The sequence below is a fragment of the Tachypleus tridentatus genome, chromosome 11 (assembly GCF_004210375.1).
Source record: "Tachypleus tridentatus isolate NWPU-2018 chromosome 11, ASM421037v1, whole genome shotgun sequence".
NCBI lineage: Eukaryota > Metazoa > Arthropoda > Merostomata > Xiphosura > Limulidae > Tachypleus > Tachypleus tridentatus.
In genome coordinates this window covers 51,146,326-51,171,562 of record NC_134835.1, presented here as the reverse complement: position 1 = coordinate 51,171,562, position 25,237 = coordinate 51,146,326, and the positions used below count along the sequence as shown (strand labels likewise).

General features: G+C 34.4%; 1 protein-coding gene across 1 annotated transcript in view; it reads right to left on the bottom strand.

Moving 5' to 3' along the window:
• Nucleotides 1–20,238: 20,238 nt before the first annotated feature.
• The window catches only part of LOC143231487 (uncharacterized), a 29,778-nt gene continuing 24,779 nt past the window's right edge, over nucleotides 20,239–25,237 (bottom strand). The window contains exon 3 of the mRNA XM_076466027.1: nucleotides 20,239–20,525. Coding sequence (XP_076322142.1) covers nucleotides 20,491–20,525 — 35 coding nt within the window. The 3' untranslated portion in view covers nucleotides 20,239–20,490. The remainder of the gene's footprint in view (nucleotides 20,526–25,237) is intronic.

Genomic DNA, 25,237 nt, shown 5'->3' with positions numbered 1-25,237 from the left:
AAGTAATTACTAATAATTATTTTTAATTGTTAAGAGGAAATAATTACTAGATGCTAGTTAAAATATAAGCTAATTATACAAATGAGGACTTAAGAACCAGTTCTGACCGACAAGAAGTACTTAATATCATATATTCATACATAATAAACCTAGATCATAAAACGTTTAGTATATATTGAATTATTAGTTGAATCACTGTTAATGATATTTTGAACCGTACTCTAAACATCCTATATGGTTCGGCCAGCGTTGGTTTAAATTAGCCCTAAGAAATAGAACACTAAATAATATGACAGTTTTCCGCATTACATTTATTTAACGGTTTCTGTAATGACCACTTAATTTACAAGGCTCAACTTAAACCTACGTAACTAGTTGAGAGCACAGTCATTTCATTAAATCTCTTTAAACCAACCAACTTATTATAAGATGGAACTATGAGGTATTTTTACCTAAAGCACAAAACAAGTTTACCGAAAGTTTCTAATAGGAAGATATCAAGTTTTATCAAGCTCACTCTCATACGATATTTGGTTCAGTTTAACTGTAGTGAGTTTGAATTGTTTTATTTATACGTAGTTAACTGGAGATTATTTGATAATATTCAAATTCGTCAATAATCCATTAATTACAAAACATCTTAAACTTTAACCAAGTGAAGTAATACTTTATTAAGAAAATGAATCACGAAAAGAAACTTGCGTATCTAACCAGCAAAAGAAAAATGGTTTCATTTGACCAGAAGTTTAAACCGGTTGTTTCATCTAATATCATTGAAACGCTGCAGTCCAACTTATTCCTTAGCCAAATATTTAACCAAAAGACTATAATTTCTACAAGACTCACACAAGTACACTATAGAGAATTCCAATGATTGTGTTTCAAAGTAAAAAACATCAACCTGAAAGTATTATTTGATGTAAAATGTTTCTTTACAAGAGTTCCATGAAGTGGAACTCTAGATGTTTAATTAGAAAAAACTTGATGAGATAAGCATACATCCAGCAGAAAAAGAAATCCTTACTTTTTTTAAATTATGTCTTAATAACTTCTATTTTCAATCCAACAATGAACATAATCAACAGAATCAAGGGAGGTCCGCTATTACCACTTGTCTGTGACATTTTCATGGATGACTTTGTTCAACCAAGTATTACTAAAACCATATTTTTACACACACTATATGGATGATACTTTCACTTTTGTACCCAAATACAACTGCTGGCTAAGGAAATTTCTTGAGTCATTGAGTTTTGTTGACTCTCCAATACAGTTCATTTACAAAAATCGAAAATGGTAATAATTTTACCTTTCTTGATATATTAATCACAAGCAATTTCGACCACACAATTTAAATAGAAGTTTATTGAAAACCAAACAGTGTTAGCCTATTACCATAAAAGATCAAAACATGCATAGAAGTAAGAGAAATAAAAAAGGTATTTACGAAACAGTGATTTGGCGTATGGTCAATACCTGTTCAAACCAAAGAGGAATCGAACATATGTCACGAGGATTTGATGCTAATCTAATCAACAGGGTGCTTTACAAAATTAAAAAGAGTTTTATAAACAAAGACAAGAAAATGATGTGGAAAACACAACAACAAAATCTATATATTTAACTTATTACCCCGAAACCTCAATCAAAATAGATAACTCACTGAACAACAACCAAATCAAAACAACTTCAATCTTATTTGAAAACATTTAAACAAACTAAATAAATAAAAAATACCCCATCAGTAGTTTCCAGAAACAAGGAATACATTTGATCCAATGCTCATAAAACAGTCCCCCAGCGGCACAGCGGTATGGATGTTTGCAGACTTAAAACGCTAGAATCCGGTTTTGAATACCCTTGTGTAGCTTTGTGTTTAATTACAAACAAATAAACTCATGCAACAAAGTAAACAAGGTCACACTAAACTATCATTGAATGTAAGAATAAATGACCGTTAAGGTCATTGCCGCCGTTTGGAAATAGTAAACTAAGCCGCCGTCGCTCATGTATATCAAAATCATTCCATAATCAAATTCACAAAAATGAAATTTATTGCAGAACCTATGTATTTTCATCAAAGAAATATCAGAGAAGCTATTGAAATACACTGAAATGTAGACAGACTCATAAATGATGATATGGCTTTCAACTGAATCCATTATGGAAGATATTTTTCAACGGAATATAAATTAGAAAAATCAGACCAAGAAAACAACACACGCAACATGTCGTTGTGCACACCATACCCTTAAAATTGATGAGCGGGTTAGGTACAAACTGGTCGGGGAAATAATTTCCACGTTTTTGTAAATTTCTGTTTGTTCTTCATTACTTAATTTGTGGTTATAAAGCTGATAACTGTTACAACGTCTTAAACTTTGTTATTTTATTATACCTCAAACACGAGAGCTAAACCTACTGTCGTTTACTTGTGTAAGTCTGTTTATCTTTACATGTGTTTTGCTGCTACACTTCAATAACGTTTAGGCATCAACTTTTACTTAAACCTATTCAAACTGTGTAAATTCCAAGCTATAATTTTAAAGCTAGGATTAAGAGCGAATTGCTTGTATTCATTTATAACGATATCTTATACACGTCTTCTTCATAATACCATGGATGGCCTGGCATGGCCAAGCGCGTAAGGCGTGCGACTCGTAATCCGAGGGTCGCGGGTTCGCGCCCGCGTCGCGCTAAACATGCTTGCCCTCCCAGCCGTGGGGCGTATAATGTGACGGTCAATCCCACTATTCGTTGGTAAAAGAGTAGCCCAAGAGTTGGCGGTGGGTGGTGATGACTAGCTGCCTTCCCTCTAGTCTTACACTGCTAAATTAGGGACGGCTAGCACAGATAGCCCTTGAGTAGCTTTGTGCAAAATTCAAAACAAACTATTTAGGCCCGGCATGGCCTAGCGCGTAAGGCGTGCGACTCGTAATCCGAGGGTCGCGGGTTCGCGCCCGCATCGCGCTGAACATGCTCGCCCTCCCAGCCGTGGGGGCGTTATAATGTGACGGTCAATCCCACTATTCGTTGGTAAAGAGTAGCCCAAGAGTTGGCGGTAGGTGGTGATGACTAGCTGCCTTCCCTCTAGTCTTACACTGCTAAATTAGGGACGGCTAGCACAGATAGCCCTTGAGTAGCTTTGTGCAAAATTCAAAAACAAACTATTTAGGCCCGGCATGGCCTAGCGCGTAAGGCGTGCGACTCGTAATCCGAGGGTCGCGGGTTCGCGCCCGCATCGCGCTGAACATGCTCGCCCTCCCAGCCGTGGGGGCGTTATAATGTGACGGTCAATCCCACTATTCGTTGGTAAAGAGTAGCCCAAGAGTTGGCGGTGGGTGGTGATGACTAGCTGCCTTCCCTCTAGTCTTACACTGCTAAATTAGGGACGGCTAGCACAGATAGCCCTCGAGTAGCTTTGTGCGAAATTCCCAAACATAATACCATGGAGATCTTCTGCAGGATAGTACCTTATGTCACCTTCCATTATATCAAAATGTTTATCTATTTTAGGATAGTTGCCCATTTTTTTTCTAGATCACAAAATTTTATTCTTTAATCTAGTAGCTTATTTCCCCTTCGTTATATCGAAATGTTTTTTTATTTTTATTTTAGTTTATTATCTCATTTCTCCTTCATTATATCACAGAATTTTTATTATTGAAAATATGGCCCGGCATGGCCAAGCGTGTTAAGGTGTACGACTCGTAACCTGAGGGTCGCGGGTTCGCATCCCCATCGCGCCAAACATGCTCGCCCTTTCAGCCGTGGGGGCGTTATAATGTGACGGTCAATCCCACTATTCGTTAGTAAAAGAGTAGCCCAAGAGTTGGCGGTGGGTGGTGATGACTAGTTGCCTTCCCTCTAGTCTTACACTGCTAAATTAGGGACGGCTAGCACAGATAGCCCTCGAGTAGCTTTGTGCGAAAAACAAGAAACAAAACAAACTATTGAGATTATATCTCATTTCCCCTTCATTATATCACAGACTTTTATTCTTTAGTTTAATATCTCATTTCTCCTTCATTATATCACAGAATTTTATTCTTTAGGCTAGTATCTTACTTCTCCTTAGTTATATCACAGAATTTTATTCTTTAAATTAGTATCTCATTTCCCCTTCATTATATAACAGAATTTTAGTGAGACTTCAGCATTCCCCCAAAAACTCCTGTCTATAACTCAACTAACATCATTAACTTTAAAGGAACGTAATTGGCTTAATAGGTAACGTTATGGTACTATAAATTCGAGAGTTCATGGTTCGTTGACCGTTTGCACAAAATTACGCTCTGCATTATGGGGACACGGGTGAGCTATAAGAATGACAGTCAAATCTCACTATTTCTTCACGCAAGAGTAGTCCAAGAGTAAAGAGCACGCATCCTAATGATGCTCTATTATTTATTCTAACAGTCTAAGAACTATACACCCTTGAATCCACACGAAACTTACCTCTAAACCACGCCTAGCCAAAGACCAATTTGTAAACGACATGATTGTAACTGAATTTTTTGTAAGGTTTTTCTTAATATAAATTTACATCAACTTGTCTTCTTGAATCTACATAAATATAGAATAACAATAATTATTTTACACAAATTGTACAAATACTGAAGCTCTAGATAGTATTTTGAAATAACTTATGAATATTCAATTAACTTGTATACACGGACGTTTCTGTACTGATGATACCGTGTGGTAGAATCTCAAAATTATCTGTATCTGATGTTACCATTCTTTTTTTAACGTACTACTTACAATATGTTCCTGCAATACTTTTATTAACAAATCTGAAAATTTATGTTACTTCCTAAGCATAGGTTATACGGTTTGTTCCAACACGCTCTGTTCATAGGACGTAGCTTTTCTTTTTTCAGGTCTAATGGGAAAATCACTAACAAGCAATAGATACACGTTCTGCTAATGTGGCTACTAAAACTAAAGTTATAGCTAGATGGTCAGGGTATTTCAGTACTCACGTCACATATCTTCCCCTATTGACACGAGACTTTCCAGGAAACCTCTCGTGAAGAAGTACATATGCTTATTATAAGAAAACGCTGATTTAACTTATAGATGGCGTCCAGAGAAGGAAGGTTTGTGTTGAACAAATGGCATAATATAGCATATGTGTAGTGCGTGTTTGGAATGTTCGCGCAGAACTACACAAAGGGTATATTCTCTAGCAGTCCCTAGTTTTGAAATGTTAAGCGAAAAAATAGCAATTAATAAACCCCACTGTTAACTGTTGGGCTACTGTAATAGAATAATGGGATTTGTCTGCTACTTTTATAAAGCATCGATGTCTTCATAATTCCAAAAGTGATTTTGCAGGAAGGGAATGTGAACCATGAACTTTCGGCTCAGTTGTAGCTTAGAGAACTTTTTAATTCACAAATCAGGTTTAAGATGGCGTAAATTGTTCTTTATTCATATAAAAAAAATACAAACACCAATAGTAAATTAAGGCGGGAGATATTTTTAAATATATATTTCTTGGTTTACATGATTTGTATTATCATAATAATTTTTTTCATGTTGATTTGGTAAAACATAAAAACAAAACTAATGGAATAGCTGATTTATATAATAACAATTATACACATTTATATCGGATTTCTATATTTCATGTTGCTTACAATGATCTCACACTCACAATTACTTTAGAACATTTGATTATAATGAAGCAGTAGCTTAATTAAATCGTCAGATAACAATAACGATAAAATAAGTGTCCAAACGTATTGACAGGAATAATAAATACTGTTAGTTGACGTTAATGTCTTGGCAAAACTATGATAAAACCTAATCAAAAATTCATTTTTGTTAAAATTAAAATGTGTGCTATTATTCTTAACACAATAAGTTATTACGAGACATTTTTATTAACACAAGTAAAATAATGACCAGTATCTCAAGAATGTATTTTTATTAGCTGAATATTTTGTTCTTAAAAACTTCCTTAGGAGACAACCTAGAAGTTGGTGTTATTTTAATATTCGCAAATAACTGTATATAGTTATCAGTGCTAGCCGTTCCTAAAGAACTTTTATCATAAACATTGAGAGAACTGCGAAAGACATATCTACAGAGGTTTGAATATAATATATTGAAACGATTATGGAGCTCAATTACATCATTAGTTCCATAAACCTACGTCCAGTCATATTCTACCTAACAACTGTGCTTCTTGACAATAAACTCCAAAGTAGTTTTCATTGAAAAAGGCTCTGTCGTAAGGCTGTCGTGTCCAAAATAAACCATCTCTTCCTTCCTATTGAATAAAAGAAAGACGATTTCGCAACCCTCATTACAATAGTTTGATCGCAAAGAAATCTACGGACACTGAGACCGACGATTTGAGAGGCATGTCCATGTATGGAATGGCATTAAAACCCATTTAATTTTCTAACTGTGTGAAGTATGCGATAGTTGAGTAAATATATCATAGGAGCAGCTTGTATACATGTGACTTGTGTGCCATTTTTCAGATAGGAATTCTTATTGTTGTTGCATAGTGTTGCCAAGGGCATGTGGACGGCTTTTGCCACTGATTTTTGAGTTCGTGGATTCTCACCTATTACAAAACGTTGCACTTTGCTTACCGTGACCGGGATAGGATTTGATATTATTTTCACGTTACCTACTGAGTTACTTGCTCAAATTCATTTTAATACGACATATTCAACCAAGAATTTGCAAAATTACTTATGGCTGAGATCAGGTCGCAAATCAATATCATTTACTTTAATCGAACAAATTAAATTTTACATCACGATTTATGATGGGTGTTAACTTACTTTAGCCTAGAGAAAAAAGAGCAAAACATATTTACAGTGAATATTTATACATAACTTATTGATCCAATGAGGAAAAACTTTGTTTGACTTGGAAAACTTTCAACCAAAAATATTCTTTTTGGCATTTCACAAATAGTTCTTTTTATTTTGAATGAATGCACGATAAACACAAAGAACTAAAAAAAGATAATTCCATATGCTTTAAGCTTGTTAAATGATTAAATGAATGACGAAATATTTTATGAATCATTTCTAACCTCAGCACGTCCATGACAAATATAATGAACACAACGAACTAAGATATTAATACGAAAGGTTTCGAAAATAAAATGTTTGTTTCGAATATTCATTGTGCCAAATGCTAGAAAGAAATACCTGCGCTTATCGTGTGTAAGTTTGAACTGATTCGCTAAAGAGAGTGTAGCTAACAACACCCGCTCCAACTCTTGAGCTAATCTAATCGAATAGTAGGATTTAACCGTCATTATTGTACCACAAACACACCCACGGTCTGAAAATGTGAATCACTATTTTTCTTGCGGCAAAGGGAAATAGATCGTGTATTCACAGTTCAGTAGACCAACACAAATCCTTGAAAAATACCTGCGTTGACGAGGAGTAAAAAAAAAAGCGGCAAAAATGTATTGATTTTTTTATATAAGGACTAAGAGAAAAGCTGAATTTTTCCTCCCTAATGTAGCTATTAGCTTAAAAATGTGGCTGAGACATAATAAAAGGGTTGTTTAAATAGCTTCAGCAAGATGCTGCTAAAAATACGCAGAAAAACATAAAAGTTTCTTGCATTTATTACAAATTTTAAGCGAGGATGATAGATAATGGATGTAGACATTTTGCTTCAATTGGAAATGGTTTCTGAAAATAAAAAATATATACTTCACTATTTTCAGCTTGAAATATTTTAAATTGCTACAAGTTACTCGATTGTCTGCCATACTGGATGCCTGGTATGGATTATTGATCAAGTTATCTTTAAATACATTACCTGCCTTTACTTGCTAAAGTGATTAAAATCTCGTGACTGCACCTGAATGTGAAACACAATTATAAACTCTACAATACCAGACGAAAATTACATCGGATGTTTAATCAAGCACTATATTAACTACCTGTTGGTTTAGAACTTTAGCCATTGACAAATTAGATAATATCTGATTAAGTTGTTCTAGAGGTTATCGGCGTGTGACGCTTTACGATAAATGACTTCATAGCCTCTTGAAGAATAAAATGACTTATAAGGATACCAATAGGGAATTATAAGTCCATGTAGTAATTAATCAATATCAGTATCTTATGTGTGCAAATGTTTATTTGAATTACCCTAATTAGCTTGTTTCACGAACCTTGTATAATTCTTGAATGCGACACATTAGTTTACTAGGGAACAATCTTCAGTGTCTATTAGATTTCCAAAGAATCTATTGGATGCAATGTTTAACCTTCTCGTAGGACTGAGATGTGAGACACACATGAAGAGGCATTTAACTTGCTGTCACTGAAATATTCAGTACCTGTCGTGATATGATTAAATACGATTTGAAACAAACTTTAAGCATATTTTTACGTGTAATTTAATAAATATTAATTTATCACTAAAGCAATTCCAGTAGCTGATGATAATCACAATGTTTCAAAAAAATTCATTACGTAATTGACATCGAAAAATTTAACGTTTATGGTTCTAAAGTTAAAGATTAGCTTGCTGACAGATTTGTACTTAACAACAAAACAAATATAATTTGAAGTTAAGCACAAAGCGAGTTACGTGTGCGATGCCCATTATGGGCGTCGAAACCCGGTTCGTAGTCTGCAAACATACCGCTATGCTACTTGGAGCAATGATTATTTAAACGCTACTTAATATCAATAAACGGCTTAATAACTATTAAAAGCAATAAAAAACATGATGTATTTTGAAATCATACAAGAGTTTAACACGATAAAAAAACAGTGTATTGCGATGTCAGTCACATTTTAATGCGAGAAAAAACACATGGCACATTTCGAGTAAGTAAGGCATTCTAGAATGGGTATCGTTTTGTTTCAACTTGAATCAATATAATATTTTTCATCATAGTGTTTCTTCCTTGCATTAATTGCGGGTTATTTCTTTCTTATATTTATATCTTTATCAAAGATTCCTCTAAGTTTTCATTGCTTGCTATGATTATCTGTATTTCTTAGCTTCCCTTTTATTTGCCCCCCAGTGGCTCAGCGGTATGTCTGCGGACTTACAATGCTAAAAACCGAGTTTTGATACCCGTGGTGGGCAGAGCATAAATAGCTCATTGTGTAGCTTTCTGCTTAATTCAAAACAACAACAACCCTTTTTATTTTAAAGTTTGTAAACTTCGAGTTCAGAAATGTTAGTTGCAGGTTTCATAAACAACAGTTTATGATTTTTTTATCAAGCAATTTAAGTTGGTTTTGTAATACACCTCTGAAACGAGAGGAGGTCATGCTGCTGTCTGTTGTTATTTGAAAAAAAAAATACTGGCCATGGAGTCATCTCACGAACCTATTTGAAATAACTTAAATCATTACCTATCGATATTATTAAAAATACAGAATTTAAAGTTTATGTCTAAACTATCGCATTATACTGATCAAATAATTGTGTGAATAGGATACTAGTTGTCGGGCTTATTGTGCATCATAACGCACATGTGTCGGCCTCAGAGAATAGAAAAGAAAATGTAATTCGTGATGACGAATTTGTTAAGCAAATCGAAACGTTGTTCTCTACTTTATTGTAATAAAAGTTTTAATATCCACACCAGACATCATGAGATACAGAACAGGAAATGAGTAAAGATAATGATGTCATAGACATCAGAGACAATAACGTCACGGTTCCAAAAAGTGTCATCAGACTATCGTTGCTAGGACATCATGATAGACATAAGAAAACAGAGCGTTGCTAGATGTGACGTCATAATTCCACAAAGTGAAAACAGAAGACATCGGTGCCATGACAAGCGAAAGTTGTGCAGAAAGTGTATTGCTAAAACCACAATATGCCATCAGAGGGCGCGTTGATACAAAAACACTTAGACATGACATTATAGTAACAAAGTCTTAAATCTAATAACGCTTATTTTGTTTTATAAGTAAAATATCAATTACGTTTTACAAAAACAGATAATGTTACCAGAAATAGTATTTTTATAGTTCAATAGGAGAAGAATCTCATTGTCACAACATGTGATGAGTGTCTGTACTTAATTAAATGTAAAAAAAAATATTATTGATTTAACATAATAAGAAGTTCTCAACAAAATGTTTCTTTTTAACACTTTAATATTTTACAATATAATCTATCTAAATATATATATATTAAGGACGTATTTACGTGAAAACTTTTCGCAACAAATTCATGAACAAACATATAATTAATATATTTGTAAAATGTAAATTCAGGTAACAGTTTTCGTTTTAACACGTTAATAACAATAATAACCATAGTATATTGTCTACACACAAACGATTATGGACTTTTCTGCACTTTTTGTCGTACGTCCACGTTCGACATGTCTTTTTTATGCATTTCCTTTTGTGTGGGTTATTTGGAGGCAGTTCTATAGGATCAATTTTTTTTTTCTCTGTCGTCTGGCCTAAAATAAATACAGACTCAGTGGCGACCCGTTTTATGACTCGAATCCAAATTGACGACGTACAGTTATTTTGTTGCAAGGTTAGGTAGTTCGCCACTTGTAAACATACCTCTAAGTTTCTTTCGCCTACACAAATCTTGCGAGTGTATCAAATAAATTTATAGTGTCCATAACATTTTATACATCAGCTCTGATGTTTCTATTTCTAGGCTGATAAATTTCTAAAATTGCCTGAAATTCAGCAGCCAAGAACTTTTATAGTGTGGATAAGACAGAAACATAACGCATTTCAATTCGTAAATTTCTCTGTTTCACCAAGTAAAGATGTGAAACATTCGATCTATCGGATGTACTTACAATCATTACTGGCATATTTGGAATAAAAGCTGAAACACTATTTACATTCATAACCGATAAAATATTAATTCTACAACTGAATTTGAAAAATTAAAGTAGAAAATAAAATTGTCATTATTTAAACAATCAAGTCCAGAGAACATGAATAATTTTGTTCTTAAGCACTTTAAATCTTTATATTGCCACTAGCATATTTTGGGAAAAGCAAACATTTTTATATTCTTAACTATTAAAAAGTTTCATTTGCGAATCTCAGTCACTTGACAAATTAAACATTGAATGGCAAACAACTCATAACAACACCTATCAACATTGTGTGCTTCATTATAAGATGTTCGAAAAAATTGTTTCTTTTATGTATTTTACAAATGAATAATGGTGTGATAATGACAGAGAAAGTGCGCAAGAGAAGCTGATCATGAACAGAAAGAAAAACAAAAGGTTGTGGTGCTAATGAAAATGATACTGTCAGGTCATAGAGAAGTGAACGTGAAAGGGACTGACGGTATGAAAGAAGAAAGTCATTTAGAGTTTTAAAAAGCACCAAGACTTGTTGAACAAAAGCATAGGCAAGATAAATAAAAATCAAATACGACAAAACAAGAAAAAGCTATGAGACTTGGTGATAAGAGAAAAAGACAGGATGACCAAAGGCAAAATGAAATTGAGTAAGAATGATATTCGAGACCTGCTGGGTAAAAGGCAAAATGAGACTTAGCAAGAAAGAGCACTGAAGCTTGCTGTTCGAAGGAAACACAAACAATGTTATCTCGTTAAATCAAAACCAAGCTGCACTTGAAGTTACATTATATTACCTCCTAGAATTACAACGTCACAATAAACTTCCAAGCTTATATGATGCTGAGAAAATTTGCTATACTTACAGATGAAAAGAAGAGAGGGCAGGATTTTGCTGTGCTAAAGGTACAATATGACTAGGCCAAACACCATTGGTTCGAAATAAAATTCAGGAACTGTACCTTAACAGACGAAGGAATAAAATTCTTGAACAGTATGGAAGCCTACCAAAATGCACTAACTCTTGTTTTCGTAGGAACTGATGAACAAACCATGTTAAATTTTAATTATATATTTGAATTACAGAACAAAATATTTCATCGCATTAGCTCTATTAGGCCTGAAGAAATTTATTTGGTTTGATTTGAATTTTGCGCAAAGCTACACAAGAAATATCTGTGCCTGCAGTCTCTAATTTAGCAGTATAAGACGAGGTGGAAGGCAGCTAGTCATCACCACTCACCGCCAATTCTTGAGCTATTCTTTTACCAGCAAATAGTGGGATTGACCTTGACACAATAAGGCCTTCAGAGCTGAAAGGGCAAGCGCGTTTGGTATATGGAAATTCCAATCCGCAACCTTTAAATTGTGAGTCCAGGGCCCTTACCACCTTACCATACCGGGTTGTTAGTTAGTGAAGCTAATCTTTAGTGTTACACTCTAGCGTAGTCTCTTTCCGAGGCTATTTAGTTAATAATAAATTATTCTCTTACAGGAACCTTGAAGGTATTTATTTCTCATGCTATTCAAATTATACGGAGACATTTTAGTCATTATCTTTTATTGTAAGAGCCTTCCTTCTCTTCTTTTCAGTTATGCTTAACTATATGGAAACCTCTATTATTTCTCCAGTTCCTGACTAAATGGGAGCTGAAGTAATATTAAATGGATCTTCGTAACTGAAGCGATAGAAATGTGGATATGAATGATGAGAACTGGAGCTACAATGATATGCAACTGAAAGTATGGAAAATGGGTATAGATATTTCCAACATAGAAGTTGAAAATTTTATTATTATTTATACAGAATAATACCATTCTATACTGAAAGAGAATGGAAGGATCTATTAGTTCCGGTGAGCGCTTCCAGACGCACGTTTTCTTCAGTGTGGAGGTTTTTCATTGCCGACCATTCGCAACTTCTCGCTGGTAATGAAAATTCAAAATATAATTATTCAAGCACAGTATTATGCTTCTTTTAAATATTAATTACTCAATTTACTTTTGTTTTGAAAACTTTGCTTCCAACTTTTATATTGAACATAAGTTTGTTACTACACAACTTGATATGTGTATGTAATAATGAATGTATATATAACCACTAACCTCAGTAAAAATGTAGCCTTGAATAAAATGAAACAGTGAGATCCTTCTTTATAGTTTGGTGTGGTTTGTTTTGAATTTCGCGCAAAGCTACACAGGCCTATCTGCGTTAGTAGTCCCTAATTTAGCAGTGTAAGACTAGGGGAAAGGCATCACCACCCACCGCCAACTCTTGGGTTACTTTTTTAGCAACGAATAGTGGGATTGACCGTCATATTATAACACCTCACATTTGAAAGGGCGAGCATGTTGGGCGTGACAGGGACTCGAACTCGCGACCCTCAGATTACGAGTCGAGTGCGTTAATCACCTGGCCATGCTGGGCCGTATGGAAATGATATGGATATGATCGTTGAATGACCATAATTAGAAGAATTGTTGTGAGTGCTGTAACAATGAACGTAAGCTACACGAAATGGAGCTTATTTCCATATGAGAAGAAAACAATGGTTACAATAAATCTCTGGCCCGGCATGGCCAGGTGGTTAAGGTAGTCGACTCGTAATCCGAGAATCGCGGGCTCGAATCCCCGTCACACCAAACATGCTCGTCCTTTCAGACGTTAAGGCGTCATAAAGTGACGGTCAATCCCACTATTTGTTGGTAAAAGAATAGCACAAGAGTTGGCAGTGGGTGGTGATGACTAGCTGCTTTCTCTCTAGTCTTACACTGCTAAATAATGAATTATTAGCGCAGATAGCTCTCGTGTAACTTTACGCAAAATTCAAAACAAATCAAAATCAAACCAATTAATCTCCCTAAGCTAACCGAAACTTGAGAGATACTATTATGATTGCGGCAGAAAATGTTGCTGTTGAATCATTGTCTTCCAATTATTGAAATATTTGTTTCAGGACTTTACATACACCTAGTTAGAATGGTGCATTGAAAAACTATATTAATTAGTATAACATACGGTACGTTTTAGTGAGACTAAAATCTAATGGTAGATCTTGCTCAATATACAGATTGACACACTATACACTGCTTCAGTAATGAAGTTATTTTCCAAATAAATGGTCAAGTGAATAATAAAAACAATACTTTTTTATATGCAAAAACGGCTCGTTTGGGTTGAGAAAATATTTTACATAAAAGAGCGAACAACGTTTCGACCTTCTTCGGTCATCGTCAGGTTCACAAAGAAAGAGGTAACTGACCGGAAGCTGACCACATGTTTGAAAGGGGTTGTGTAACTGTGTGTCGAAATGTAGAGGGCGGTATTAGATGTTTGAATATACAATTTTATTTATTTTATTATATTAATATAGGTATAAAGGTGTTCCTTTATATTGGTTTATTTTGGGTTTTAGTTGTTGTATAAGTAAGGCTTCTTTATTTTTGCGTTTGTTTATGTTTGTTTCTTTATTTAGTATTTGAGTGTTTTTTATGGTTATGTTGTGTTTATTTGACTTGCAGTGTTCGAAAACGTGTGAAGGTGACTTTTTATGTTCTTTGAATCTGGTTTCCATTTTTCTACTTGTTTCTCCAATATAGAATTCGTGGCAGTTATCACATTGTATTTTATAAATAATGTTGGTGTGGTGTTTGTCAGTGTAGTTTTTACATAGTATAGACCTCAGTTTTTTGAATAAATTTGGTATTAACTGGAATGTCATATTTTGTTACTAATTTTTGCCAAATGTTGGTTATTTGTTTGCTGATGTCAGGAATATATGGTATACAGCAGTATATGGTTTCGTGATTTTTTGATTCGTGAGATATATTTACTTTAGTTGGTTGATTTTGCTTTCTGTCTAGGTGTGTGCGTATAATGTTTTCTACGGTTTGTGGAGGAAACTTATTGATGTTGGTGAAGTATTGTTTTATTTTGTCTAATTCATCGTTAATTTTATCTGGTGAGCATAGTTTTATGGCTGTGTTTATTTGGTTTATTTAGTATGTTGAGTTTTTGTTTTGTTTCATGTGCTGAGTCCCTAGGAATGTATAGTCTAGTATGGGTGATTTTTCGGTGGATTTCTGTTTTGAATTGTGTGTCGGTTCTTGTAATTTTGAGGTTAAGAAATGATATTTGATTGCTTTCTTCCTGTTCACATGTGAAGTTAATGTTGGGATGTATAGAGTTAATGTGATTGAAAAAATTAAGTATGTGTTCTGTAGATTTGAATCCCGCAACCGTGTCATCTACATATCTGTACCAGTATAGTGGTGGATGTAATGCTGTGTTAATTGCTTGTGTTTCAACTTGTGTCATAAAAATATTGGCTAGAACTGGTGATACTGGGTTGCCCATGCTTAGGCCATTTGTTTGTATATAGTTTTGGTTGTTGAACATGAAGTTTATCTTTATCGTGGTGAATTCTATGAGGGTTGCTAACTGGTTACTGGGAATTTCTATACTTGGGTTAGGGTCTCGGATATAGAGTTCTAAGGCTATCTTGCAGGCTTCAGGGGTTGGAACTTCTGTAAAGAGGGATATAACATCGAAACTGGCCATTAAGGCTTTATGATTAAGTTGATTTAGATTAGACTTGAAATTAAAAGAGTCTTTGATAAATGAGCTGGCTGATGTTACATATTTGGAGAATGCCCATGCTATGTATTTACCAAGATTGTAATTAAACGATTCATATGTGGACATTATTGGTCGTAATGGACAATCTGGTTTATGAGGTTTGGGGATGCCGTATATTTGCGGTGTGCGTGAGTCGGTTTTACGTTATGCCTGATATATTTTAATTGTTTGCAATTTCATGGATGTCACCTATTCAAGGAAATGAATTGGAAGGAGCGAAATTCAGTAAAATGATCGCCGAGAACATACGACAAATTATGGAACATAAGAAGAAAAAATAATATTCTAACTGACTTTCCAAAGTTAATGTCTCAGGCGAGCCTAGGCGTGGTTGCAAGAAACATCATGACAAACTGAGAACATGTTGCAATGAAAGTGTAATTTCTTATGAGGCAACGGTTTACCTACTGTCTCCACACACACACGAACACACACAGACATTTGTGTGTAAAGTTGATTCTGCTGAATCAATTTTGATAAAATCTGATGGGGCTCAAGCTCTCCATCCCTTTAAAAAACTACTTCAAATAGGTATAAAATCAGACAAAAGTTTCAAAGTTGGAAGTTTCTACTTTAGTTATTTACACGAATAGCGTGGAATTTTAAGCCGATACTTAGTAGATTTACATAATAATTGACGAACGTTCACGCCATCCTGCCATACCCGTGAAGCAAACGAAATATATGACTCGAGTAGATGTGCTGGCACATAATGAAAGAAGCTTAGGATTATAGTTAAAAAAAACTTCTGAAAATTAAGAGCATTTACTAAATTTGTTTTATTGTGTCTATAAACCAATATAGAAAATATATGTAAATTGTAAAGCTAAAACGCGACATTATTTCAGATACTGACAGACTCATAAATAGTGTAACCTTACTTTATGTGCTTGTTATTAAGCACAAAGTTACACAATTAGGATATCTATACTGTGCCGATTGTGAGTACCAAAACACTAATCTTAGTCTTATAAGCCCTTTGACCTCCCTGAACCACAGAGAGATAGTGACGTTAGATATTTCTTTCAAAAGTATTATAATAAAGGCATTCTTGTAAAAATCTATAATAAATATGCACCTTAATAGCTCAAGATCTTCCAAAACATAATTTTTAAAACCAATAAAGAACAACAACATTCATTAAAGTAATTTCTAATGCTTCATAAAATTAAGTAAAACTGTAAAGAACCAAAAATCGATGCTTAATTAGATAAATTTAAACAGTTTTGTTTCGTTTGAAGCAAGCTTAGCTAAATGTGACCACGAAGTTCTCACTTTCTTCCATTGACTTGTAACTATAAATTTCAAATTACTTACTACAGAAGCTTTCAAGGCGGTAATTTATTGCGTCGTATAGCCTTATTTTTCATGCTTACCATAATTATTGTCACTAGAACATTTAAAGAAGTTTTGATGCACATTTAGTGCCAGAATTGCTTGCATAAAAAGTAAATAAATCACTTCACATTCATTTGCATTTTCTTTACGATAACAACGGATACACCAACAACAGTAAATGTGTTTCGAGATAGGTTTTCCCCCTTCTTAGTTAACATGCACTTTCAATTCACTAAGTGTTTTCGACTGTTATTGGTAGAGTAATTTAACAGCTCTTGTATCTGATGTTCACTGATGGTCTAAAGCTATTAACACTAAAAGCACTTGAAGAGGAATAAATTGTTTAGCTTAGAAGAAGGACAAACTAGGTACGTTTCCTGGCGCAGTTCATGAGCATTCATTATCACGCAAACTTAGGACCAGTCATTAACCAAGAGTGAGCATTGTTTGACGTTGAAGGTCTTCCACTATCGCTTTCTTCAAAAGACCTACTTGGTAATATAAATTATGTTAAAACTCTTGCTGCTTGTTGTGTATCTAATAGACTTATTCGAGCAACTGCCTTTATAATGAAATTATTTTCCTTACAAATATCAGCACTAAAACAATTTCCACGTAATTTTACACACCTTGTAAATTTTTTTTTTTAATTTTACTTACTTGATAAAATTTCAACAAACAGAAATTACTAATTAGTGAAAAGGTAATCATGGTTTCTACTTCCTCTCTTCCAGGTTAGATACTCTGAACTAATCTAAACAGTAAGTTGATGAAAGTGATGCGTGTAAACATGAAATGTATATATAGGATAACTTAAGTTGTGCTATAATTTAGCTTAAAGTTTTAACTTACTTAAATAAATGTGTAGAAGATACGTAAATATACTTTGAGATAATTTGAAGCACTCAGTATTTATCGTGCGAGAAACGTCAGGTATAATAACATCCATAGTGATGAGTTGTTGAATTACTTACACCAAGTATAAAATAATATATATAAAGTACCAATATCACGTTTCGTGAAAGGAATGCTAGCTAATACTGGTTTCTTAAAATATCGTTACTTAGTCACAGGCGCAATTTAAGATTTAAATTAATTTTATCTTCAAAACAGCATTGGATATCTTCGAATAACCAATACTCCGGACGAAGTGTGGGAACCCTTGACTTAATACATTACTATACATCTAACTCTGTCAGTTTTAAGAGTTAAATAAAATACACACAACTTGGCTATCTACAGGTATATAGCAGTTAAGGGGCTCCAATATATTCTGTATGAGAATGGCACTTTTGAAGAATCTAATATCCGCAGTTGTGGTCGTTTCAAAACGGTAGATCATGACATAAAATATTACTTTTTTATGGAAAAATCTCCGTAATAAAATAGATAGACGAAAAGTTTTCCTGAAGTTTGTTAAACCCTCCCCAAAATAAAAAATCAGTTTGAAAATCACTGGCGTGGGGGATAGTTAAAGCCATATTAGTTATGTTGGACACATATCGTATTATGTTAAATATTTTTTTTATATTCTTTTCAGTTAACTTGGTCGATTTCGTTGAATTATCCATATTTTTATTATTATCGCACAATATTGTTATTCGTTTATTTTATCTTTCATCTCGTGAACATTATATTTTCGCTGTGTTATCCGTATTATCCTACGCATCCTTATAATTTAACAGTAACCTGTTGCAGTAATTTATCGTAGATCTTAAACTGATCTATTACACTGACAAAGTCGGTTAATAAACTTTTATTGATCACTTCACATAGTTAGGAAGGATGAGATAAAGTTTTAAGTTTTTCAAATAACAGGTAATCGGTGACGGTACACGAAGCAAATAATCAGTTATTTGTTTACGTATATTATCCTTTAATGTTATTTCCATTAATAGTATTGATTATAACGTGTAATTATAATAATATATACACATACACACAGCGTTTGCCTCTTTGTTACTCAACGGTGAGTATGAGGGCTTTTAACACTAAAATTTTGGGATCGATACCAACAACGAGCACATCACACATGGTCCATTGTGTGGTTTTGCGCTTGGAAACAAACAAATTATATATTGTATTCTATACTGTTCTGATTATTCTGGAATGTTGGTTTTGATTTGGATTTTGGAATAATCAATGTCTTAAATTAACTGAATCTTGAGAGATACTATTAGCATTGCGGTCGAAAACGTTGCTAATGAATCACTGTATTCCAGTTATTCAAATATTTGTTTCATGACTTTATATACACCTAGTTAGAACGGTATATTAAATAACTATATTAATTAGCGTAACATAACGTAGATAATTACCAAGTAGCATGAATTTATCATTGAATTATATTTTCTGTTAAGACCTTTAAAGGTCAATACTGTTAAAGATTAAACCAGCATACAAAATACTTTAGTTATAATTATTTATACATCATCAAATTGTTCAAAACGTTAAAGACAGTTTTTGTGACTATTAAATAATTTGTCTAAAAGCATTCAGTTGTTATTTATTACCTATACAGCACCACTGTTATTTAGATGTTCACAACATGCGAGACATTATTATAAAGTACTTTACCTAATAAATGTAAATTAAAGATATTTTTGTTTATGTCTATAGAGATGACTTCTGTGACGGTGCAGTTTTCTAGCAATTTAGTCTTAACACTCCCTTTATCTGCATCACATGCTTTTGTAATAATTCTTCTTGGAATACTTATGAAACTTGGACTATAAACGAAGAGTTCTACAGTGACACAGAATAACTGGTTTATTTTCTGAACGTTTCGATTATACACATTTATAAAAAGATTATACTGTGATGGGTTTGGTATAACTGTGAAGCACTGATTCAGATTCTCTTCCTCAGTTACACTTCACACGTGTATGTCGGATTACGGAACATGAAATCCTGTTGAAAAAGATGTATATTGATGAGAATATCCTTATAATTTATTTTAATGTATTATGTGTATGCACAGTGAAACTAATTCATTTTGTTAGCCGAAGAAAAGATATTATGTAAAACTTTCCCGAGTGTAAATGAATATCTGTCAATACGTTACCTATATTTATTTTAGGATTCCTTTCTCTTCAGAAGTAGAGCATTTGTGCATTTGTTTAAATTATTGGGTATTAGACAAAATATAATTACTGTAGAAAAAGATTTGCCGCATTTTTGAGAGAGTCAATTTATTAAAAAAATATGCTAGTACATTTATGTTTTGTTCAAACTTGCATAATACTCTTGTTTAAAGAGATCCAAATAATTAAGTTAGCTTCACTACAAGAGGACTGCAGAATTTACTGGGCTTGCGGTATATTTTGTAGGAGACAAAAAGTGATAACTGTGGTGTGGTTGGACAATGTAGAGGTTTTATTTCCTTGAAAACACGATACAGAAACCGAATTTACAATGGAATAAATAAAAACTTTATTTTCTTGTCAGACAACACAAAAAACGTTATTGAGTTGACTATTATTCTTTATTTAAACACTAACGCTACCGCAAGACTTGCTCTCCTGATGAACTAGTGGTAAGTCTGAGAATATAAAGCTGAAAATTAGATGTCGATACCCACAATGTGGAGATGACTGATAGCCCACTGTGTAGCTATTTGCTTAACATTACATAAACACAAATGAAAAAACGTGATAACAGTGCGATACCTCCCACCATAGGAGAAAGCTTTCTCTGGAACCTAGAAACGGCACAAGAACTGCAACCTGATGAAGACTGAGATAAAAAAAGAAAAGAAAAATAGCATCATTCACATGGATTCCATCAGTCGTATTAAAGTTATTACAAAATCAACATTCTGTAATCCCATGGAGAAGTTAGACCAAAATACACTACTGGCCAAAATCTTAAGGCCAATGAACATAAAGAAAAAATATGCATTTTGCGTTGTTAGACTCAACTACTTGGCCCGGCATGGTCAAGTTTGTTAAGGCGTTTGACTCATAATCCGAGGATCGCGGGTTCGAATCCCGGTCGCACCAAACATGCTCGCCTTTTCAGCCGTGGTGGCGTTATAATGTGACGGTCAATCCCACTATTCGTTGGTAAAAGAGTAGCCCAAGAGTTGGCGGTGGGTGGTGATGACAAGCTGCCTTCCCTCTAGTCTTACACTTCTAAATTATGTACGGCTAGCGCAGATAGCCCTCGAGTAGCTTTGCGCGAAATTCAAAACAAACAAACTCAACCACTTATTTGAGTAGAGCTTCAAAAGATGAAAATAAGAAAACGGAAAATAAAAAACTTTTTTAGCATTTAATAGGGAAAATGTGAACGCTATAAAATTAGCCTAAATACTAGCTGGTCAAAAGTTTAAGACCATACTTAAAAGAAGTCCTAAATAGGGTAGGAAATGCCCAACAATAGGTCTCAGTAGTGAGTTGCACGGCCGTCCTTGCGAATAACTGCAAACATTCGCTTTGGCATGGTTGATATAAGCGTTTGCAGAAGGTTGGCTGGAATGTTATTCCAAGTGGTGAAGATGGCTTCACAAAGATCATACACTGTTTGGAATTGACGTCCATTTCTATAGACTTCCCTTGCCATCCACCCCCAAACATTTTCAATGGGGTTCAGTTCGAGCAAACACGCTGGATGGTCCAAAAGAATCACGTTATTCGCCATGAAAAAATCCTTTGTCCTGCGGGCATTGTGGATTGCAGCGTTGTCCTGCTGAAAGATCCAGCCTTTCCACACAAGCGAGGGCCTTCAGTCAGTAAGGATGCTCTCTCCAACATGCCAATGTAGCCATCCGCTGTTTGACGCTCCTGTATAACCTGAAGCTCCATTGTTCCATGGAGGGAGAAAGCACCCCAGATAATGGTGGAACCTCCTTCACTGTGCCGTGTAGAAAATGTCTCCGATGGGATATCCTTATCGTGCCAGTAACGTTGGAAGCCATCTGGACCATCCAGGTTAAATTTTGTTTCATCAGAGAGCAAAACCTTCTTCCACTTTTCTACGTCCCATGTTTGGTGCTTCTCAGCAAAGTTGAACCGAGGTGTTTAGTGGTGTGGAAGGGGGCGTGGCCTTTGAAGACTTTTACGGTTTTTAAACCCTTTTTCTCGTAGATGCCGTCTTATTGTTCTTAATCTGGTTCGACGATCGGCTGGTGTCTTGCCGGACAACCCATCGAATCCTCCTGCTCAACGCCAGCGAAATTTTCTTGGGCCGACCACTTGAAATTCTCGTTCCATATCTCTCAGGGTCTTTTAAGAAATTTGTAACAGCAGTTTTACTACGCCCAATCTCACCAGCGATGGCACGTTGAGATCTTGCTTTTGCAACTTGACAATTCTGCCACGTTCAAACTCTGTCAAATTTTTAGCCTTTGCCATGTTTTCACCTAATGTAACACAGGAAATGTCAGTGGGAGATGTTGACAACGCTAATGCTTGAACACAAATGACTAAATTTCGTTACGTGTTTACCGATTAACGCTTCGTTTCAATACGGTCTTAAACTTTCGACCAGCTAGTATTTAGACTAATTTCATAGTGTTCACATTATTCCTATTAAATGCTAAAAGAGTTTTTTATTTTTATTTTCCCTTTTCTTATTTTCATCTTTCGAAGTTCTACTCAAATAAATGATTGAGTCTGACAATGCAAAATGCATATTTTTTCTTTATGTTCAGCAGTGTATGATAAGATAGATTTTAAAATTGATACGGCCAAACAAAACAATGATATTACAGATACAGTTAATCATTGGTAGTCATAAGGAAGCTACGACATTCTTATGATGCAGGGTTAAAGAGGTCAAAGATTGTATCCTTACAAAAAATAAAGTATAGCAATATACCGGATATAAAGTATTATATAAGAAGGATATATTTCATATTCAGGATATCAAACCTGTATGGTATATTGGTATGTTTACGTTGTGTGTATGTAAATAAATATATTTGTTCTCAATTCACCTTGCCAAATATCTTTTTAATCAAGGAATATCATACTTACATCTTAGCTAAACTTAATAGCTTTCTCACACAGCTAATGCTGTACAAATATGGCACTTTTAAGTCTAAATTATTCCGAAATAGAACCTCTTCTCAATATTGTTGGTAAATATCTTTCTATTGTGAAGCACTAAGGACATGTCTCTGTAATATCATATGCTATCTTCTTCTCTAATTTCAGGTGAGAACAACAATTGCTTTCAAACAGTCTTTATAAACGCAAGTTTTTTTACAGGTTGGAACTGAACATTATTTGCTTGTTACTGAATACTTGTTTCCCAACAGGATATAATTGTTTCTGTTGCAACACAACCTGTTTCTGCTGCTTTATTAATCGGGGTGAACTCTATGGCATTTCTGTGTTTATCTTCAAATATGGATAGTTCTGGGTGACTGAAGATACCGGGTGCACAGACAGCTTGGGTTCGGTCATTAACTTTACGTTTGAGCAGTTCATTAAAATATTGTTCTCATTGTTTCTTGATATCCTCAGATTCACTCAGATAATTTTACTTTTTCTCATTGATTATGGTCACAAGAACGAAAGGATTATCTTTCAGTCCCATCTTCTAAGCGCTCCTGAAAATTTATCGAGGAGCGTATGTAATTCTGCCACCAATAGATATTTGGTTGCTTTGATATATCTCTTGTTAGAAAACGTAATATCTGCTTTTCATTTCTTCGTATTAATACATATTATAATGTTATATTTTCTTCGGGTGGGGTTGCAACTTCCAGTCTGTGGAAATACTTTACACTGTCCTACGTCATTGTTTATATGCGTTTTCAATTCATTTTACGCAGGTAGTCACCCTATTACATCTTCCATTTTGTCTGCAATCAATACGTAATAATACGGTGTAAACTTGCTAGGCCAGTCACGGCTTCACCAAAGCCTCAGTGGTTGATGCATTCAAGAAGACCTTCATAGATATGGTAATGATCAGAGCTGATATACCCTTTACCCTACCATACTTTACCCTGGTGATCAATCCCTTGTTCTGCCTGCTGTTATCTTCCATAACATGGGCGTGAGGTTGCATTTCTGATAGTATTAGTTAAGTTTGATCTAAAAGTTTTCATGAGAATTATGCTAATTTTGTGTGTTATTCTGATTGCTATGTTATTTTTAAGAACTCTTTTATGGTTTTAGCTGTGATTGTGCTGATAATGAATGAAACGGCTGATGTGACTTGGTGTCACAAATGGAGTTTACTAACATTTTACAGCTACAATATAAACGTTTGATGTGACTATATATCAAACAATTATCTTTTTATCTATCGTTGTTTGTCTTAGTTGAAAGCTACACTTGGGATATCTACACTCTGCTGGTCGTGGATTTTAGCGTAAGTCTGTAAACTTATCACTGACACATCGGGGAACAATACCGAAAAAGTGTAAGGCTCGCTGTATGTAAAACTGTGTGTCGATAGAATGTTAGTTGTTGTTGAAACTTATAGGATAGGTGAGCTTCCTTCTGTCCCTGTTTGGAATTTCATGTGATATAGAGAATAGTGTGCTAGACTGGTAATCAATCTCTGTTCCACGTTCTGTTGCCTTAGTTGCGTTATAAGACTGGTGATCAAATTTCTCTATTGGACTATAATAACTCAAGAGTTAGTGGTGGGCGCTGTTGACTAGCTTTTCTTTAATTTCTCAGTTTCTCATTAGGAACAGTTAGCGCAGATGATTCTTAAATTATGAAGTGAAATTGAATGAAAGTTAAATATATTTAGAATATGAAACATTTTGAAAGCATTCGAGTTAGTGTTTGGAAGTACCAAAAATACTTGATTTACGTTATACATTTTATTTAATTCTTCGTTTATTATTACTTTTCTATTTAGGGTGTAATTCCTGTTAAACACAGCAGGCTCTTAGATAATTCTATAGAAAAGGATGCTAATAAAAAGACATTTATTACTTCTACGGCTGACTCATTAGTCTCTGCATACAACCCGCTAAAAAGGTACAGGATGCTCTAATTCCCGACTCTATAATAATAATAATAATATTTTTCCATGTCGGATAAAGCAGTGGTGCACAAACTTTTTGACTCAGGGGTCACAAACAGACTTCTCGTGTTGGGGGCCACAAAAAAGTGAAGATTAAAATCGTCCCACAGTTGTTACACACAAGATAGACATCACATTTAAGAACACAAATAACGATTACATCAAAGAGTTTGCACATTATTCTAAGAAATGTTATGATACGTCAACTGTCACAAAGTCAGTGCGACGGATGGTGCTGCATTTCATCTACGAGCTTAGAAATGTCCGGTTTGATGTTTGACGTTGAAAGACGCAAGACTGCTTCCAGATGATCATCATTCAGCTGATTGCGAGTGTTGTTTTTGTTCAGTTTCATATGCGAGAAAGCCTGTTCGCAGCAGTACGTGCTGCCAAACATACTGGTGTGGACAAATGCGTTCTCTTTCAGATTAGCAAATGTATCAGGTAACATT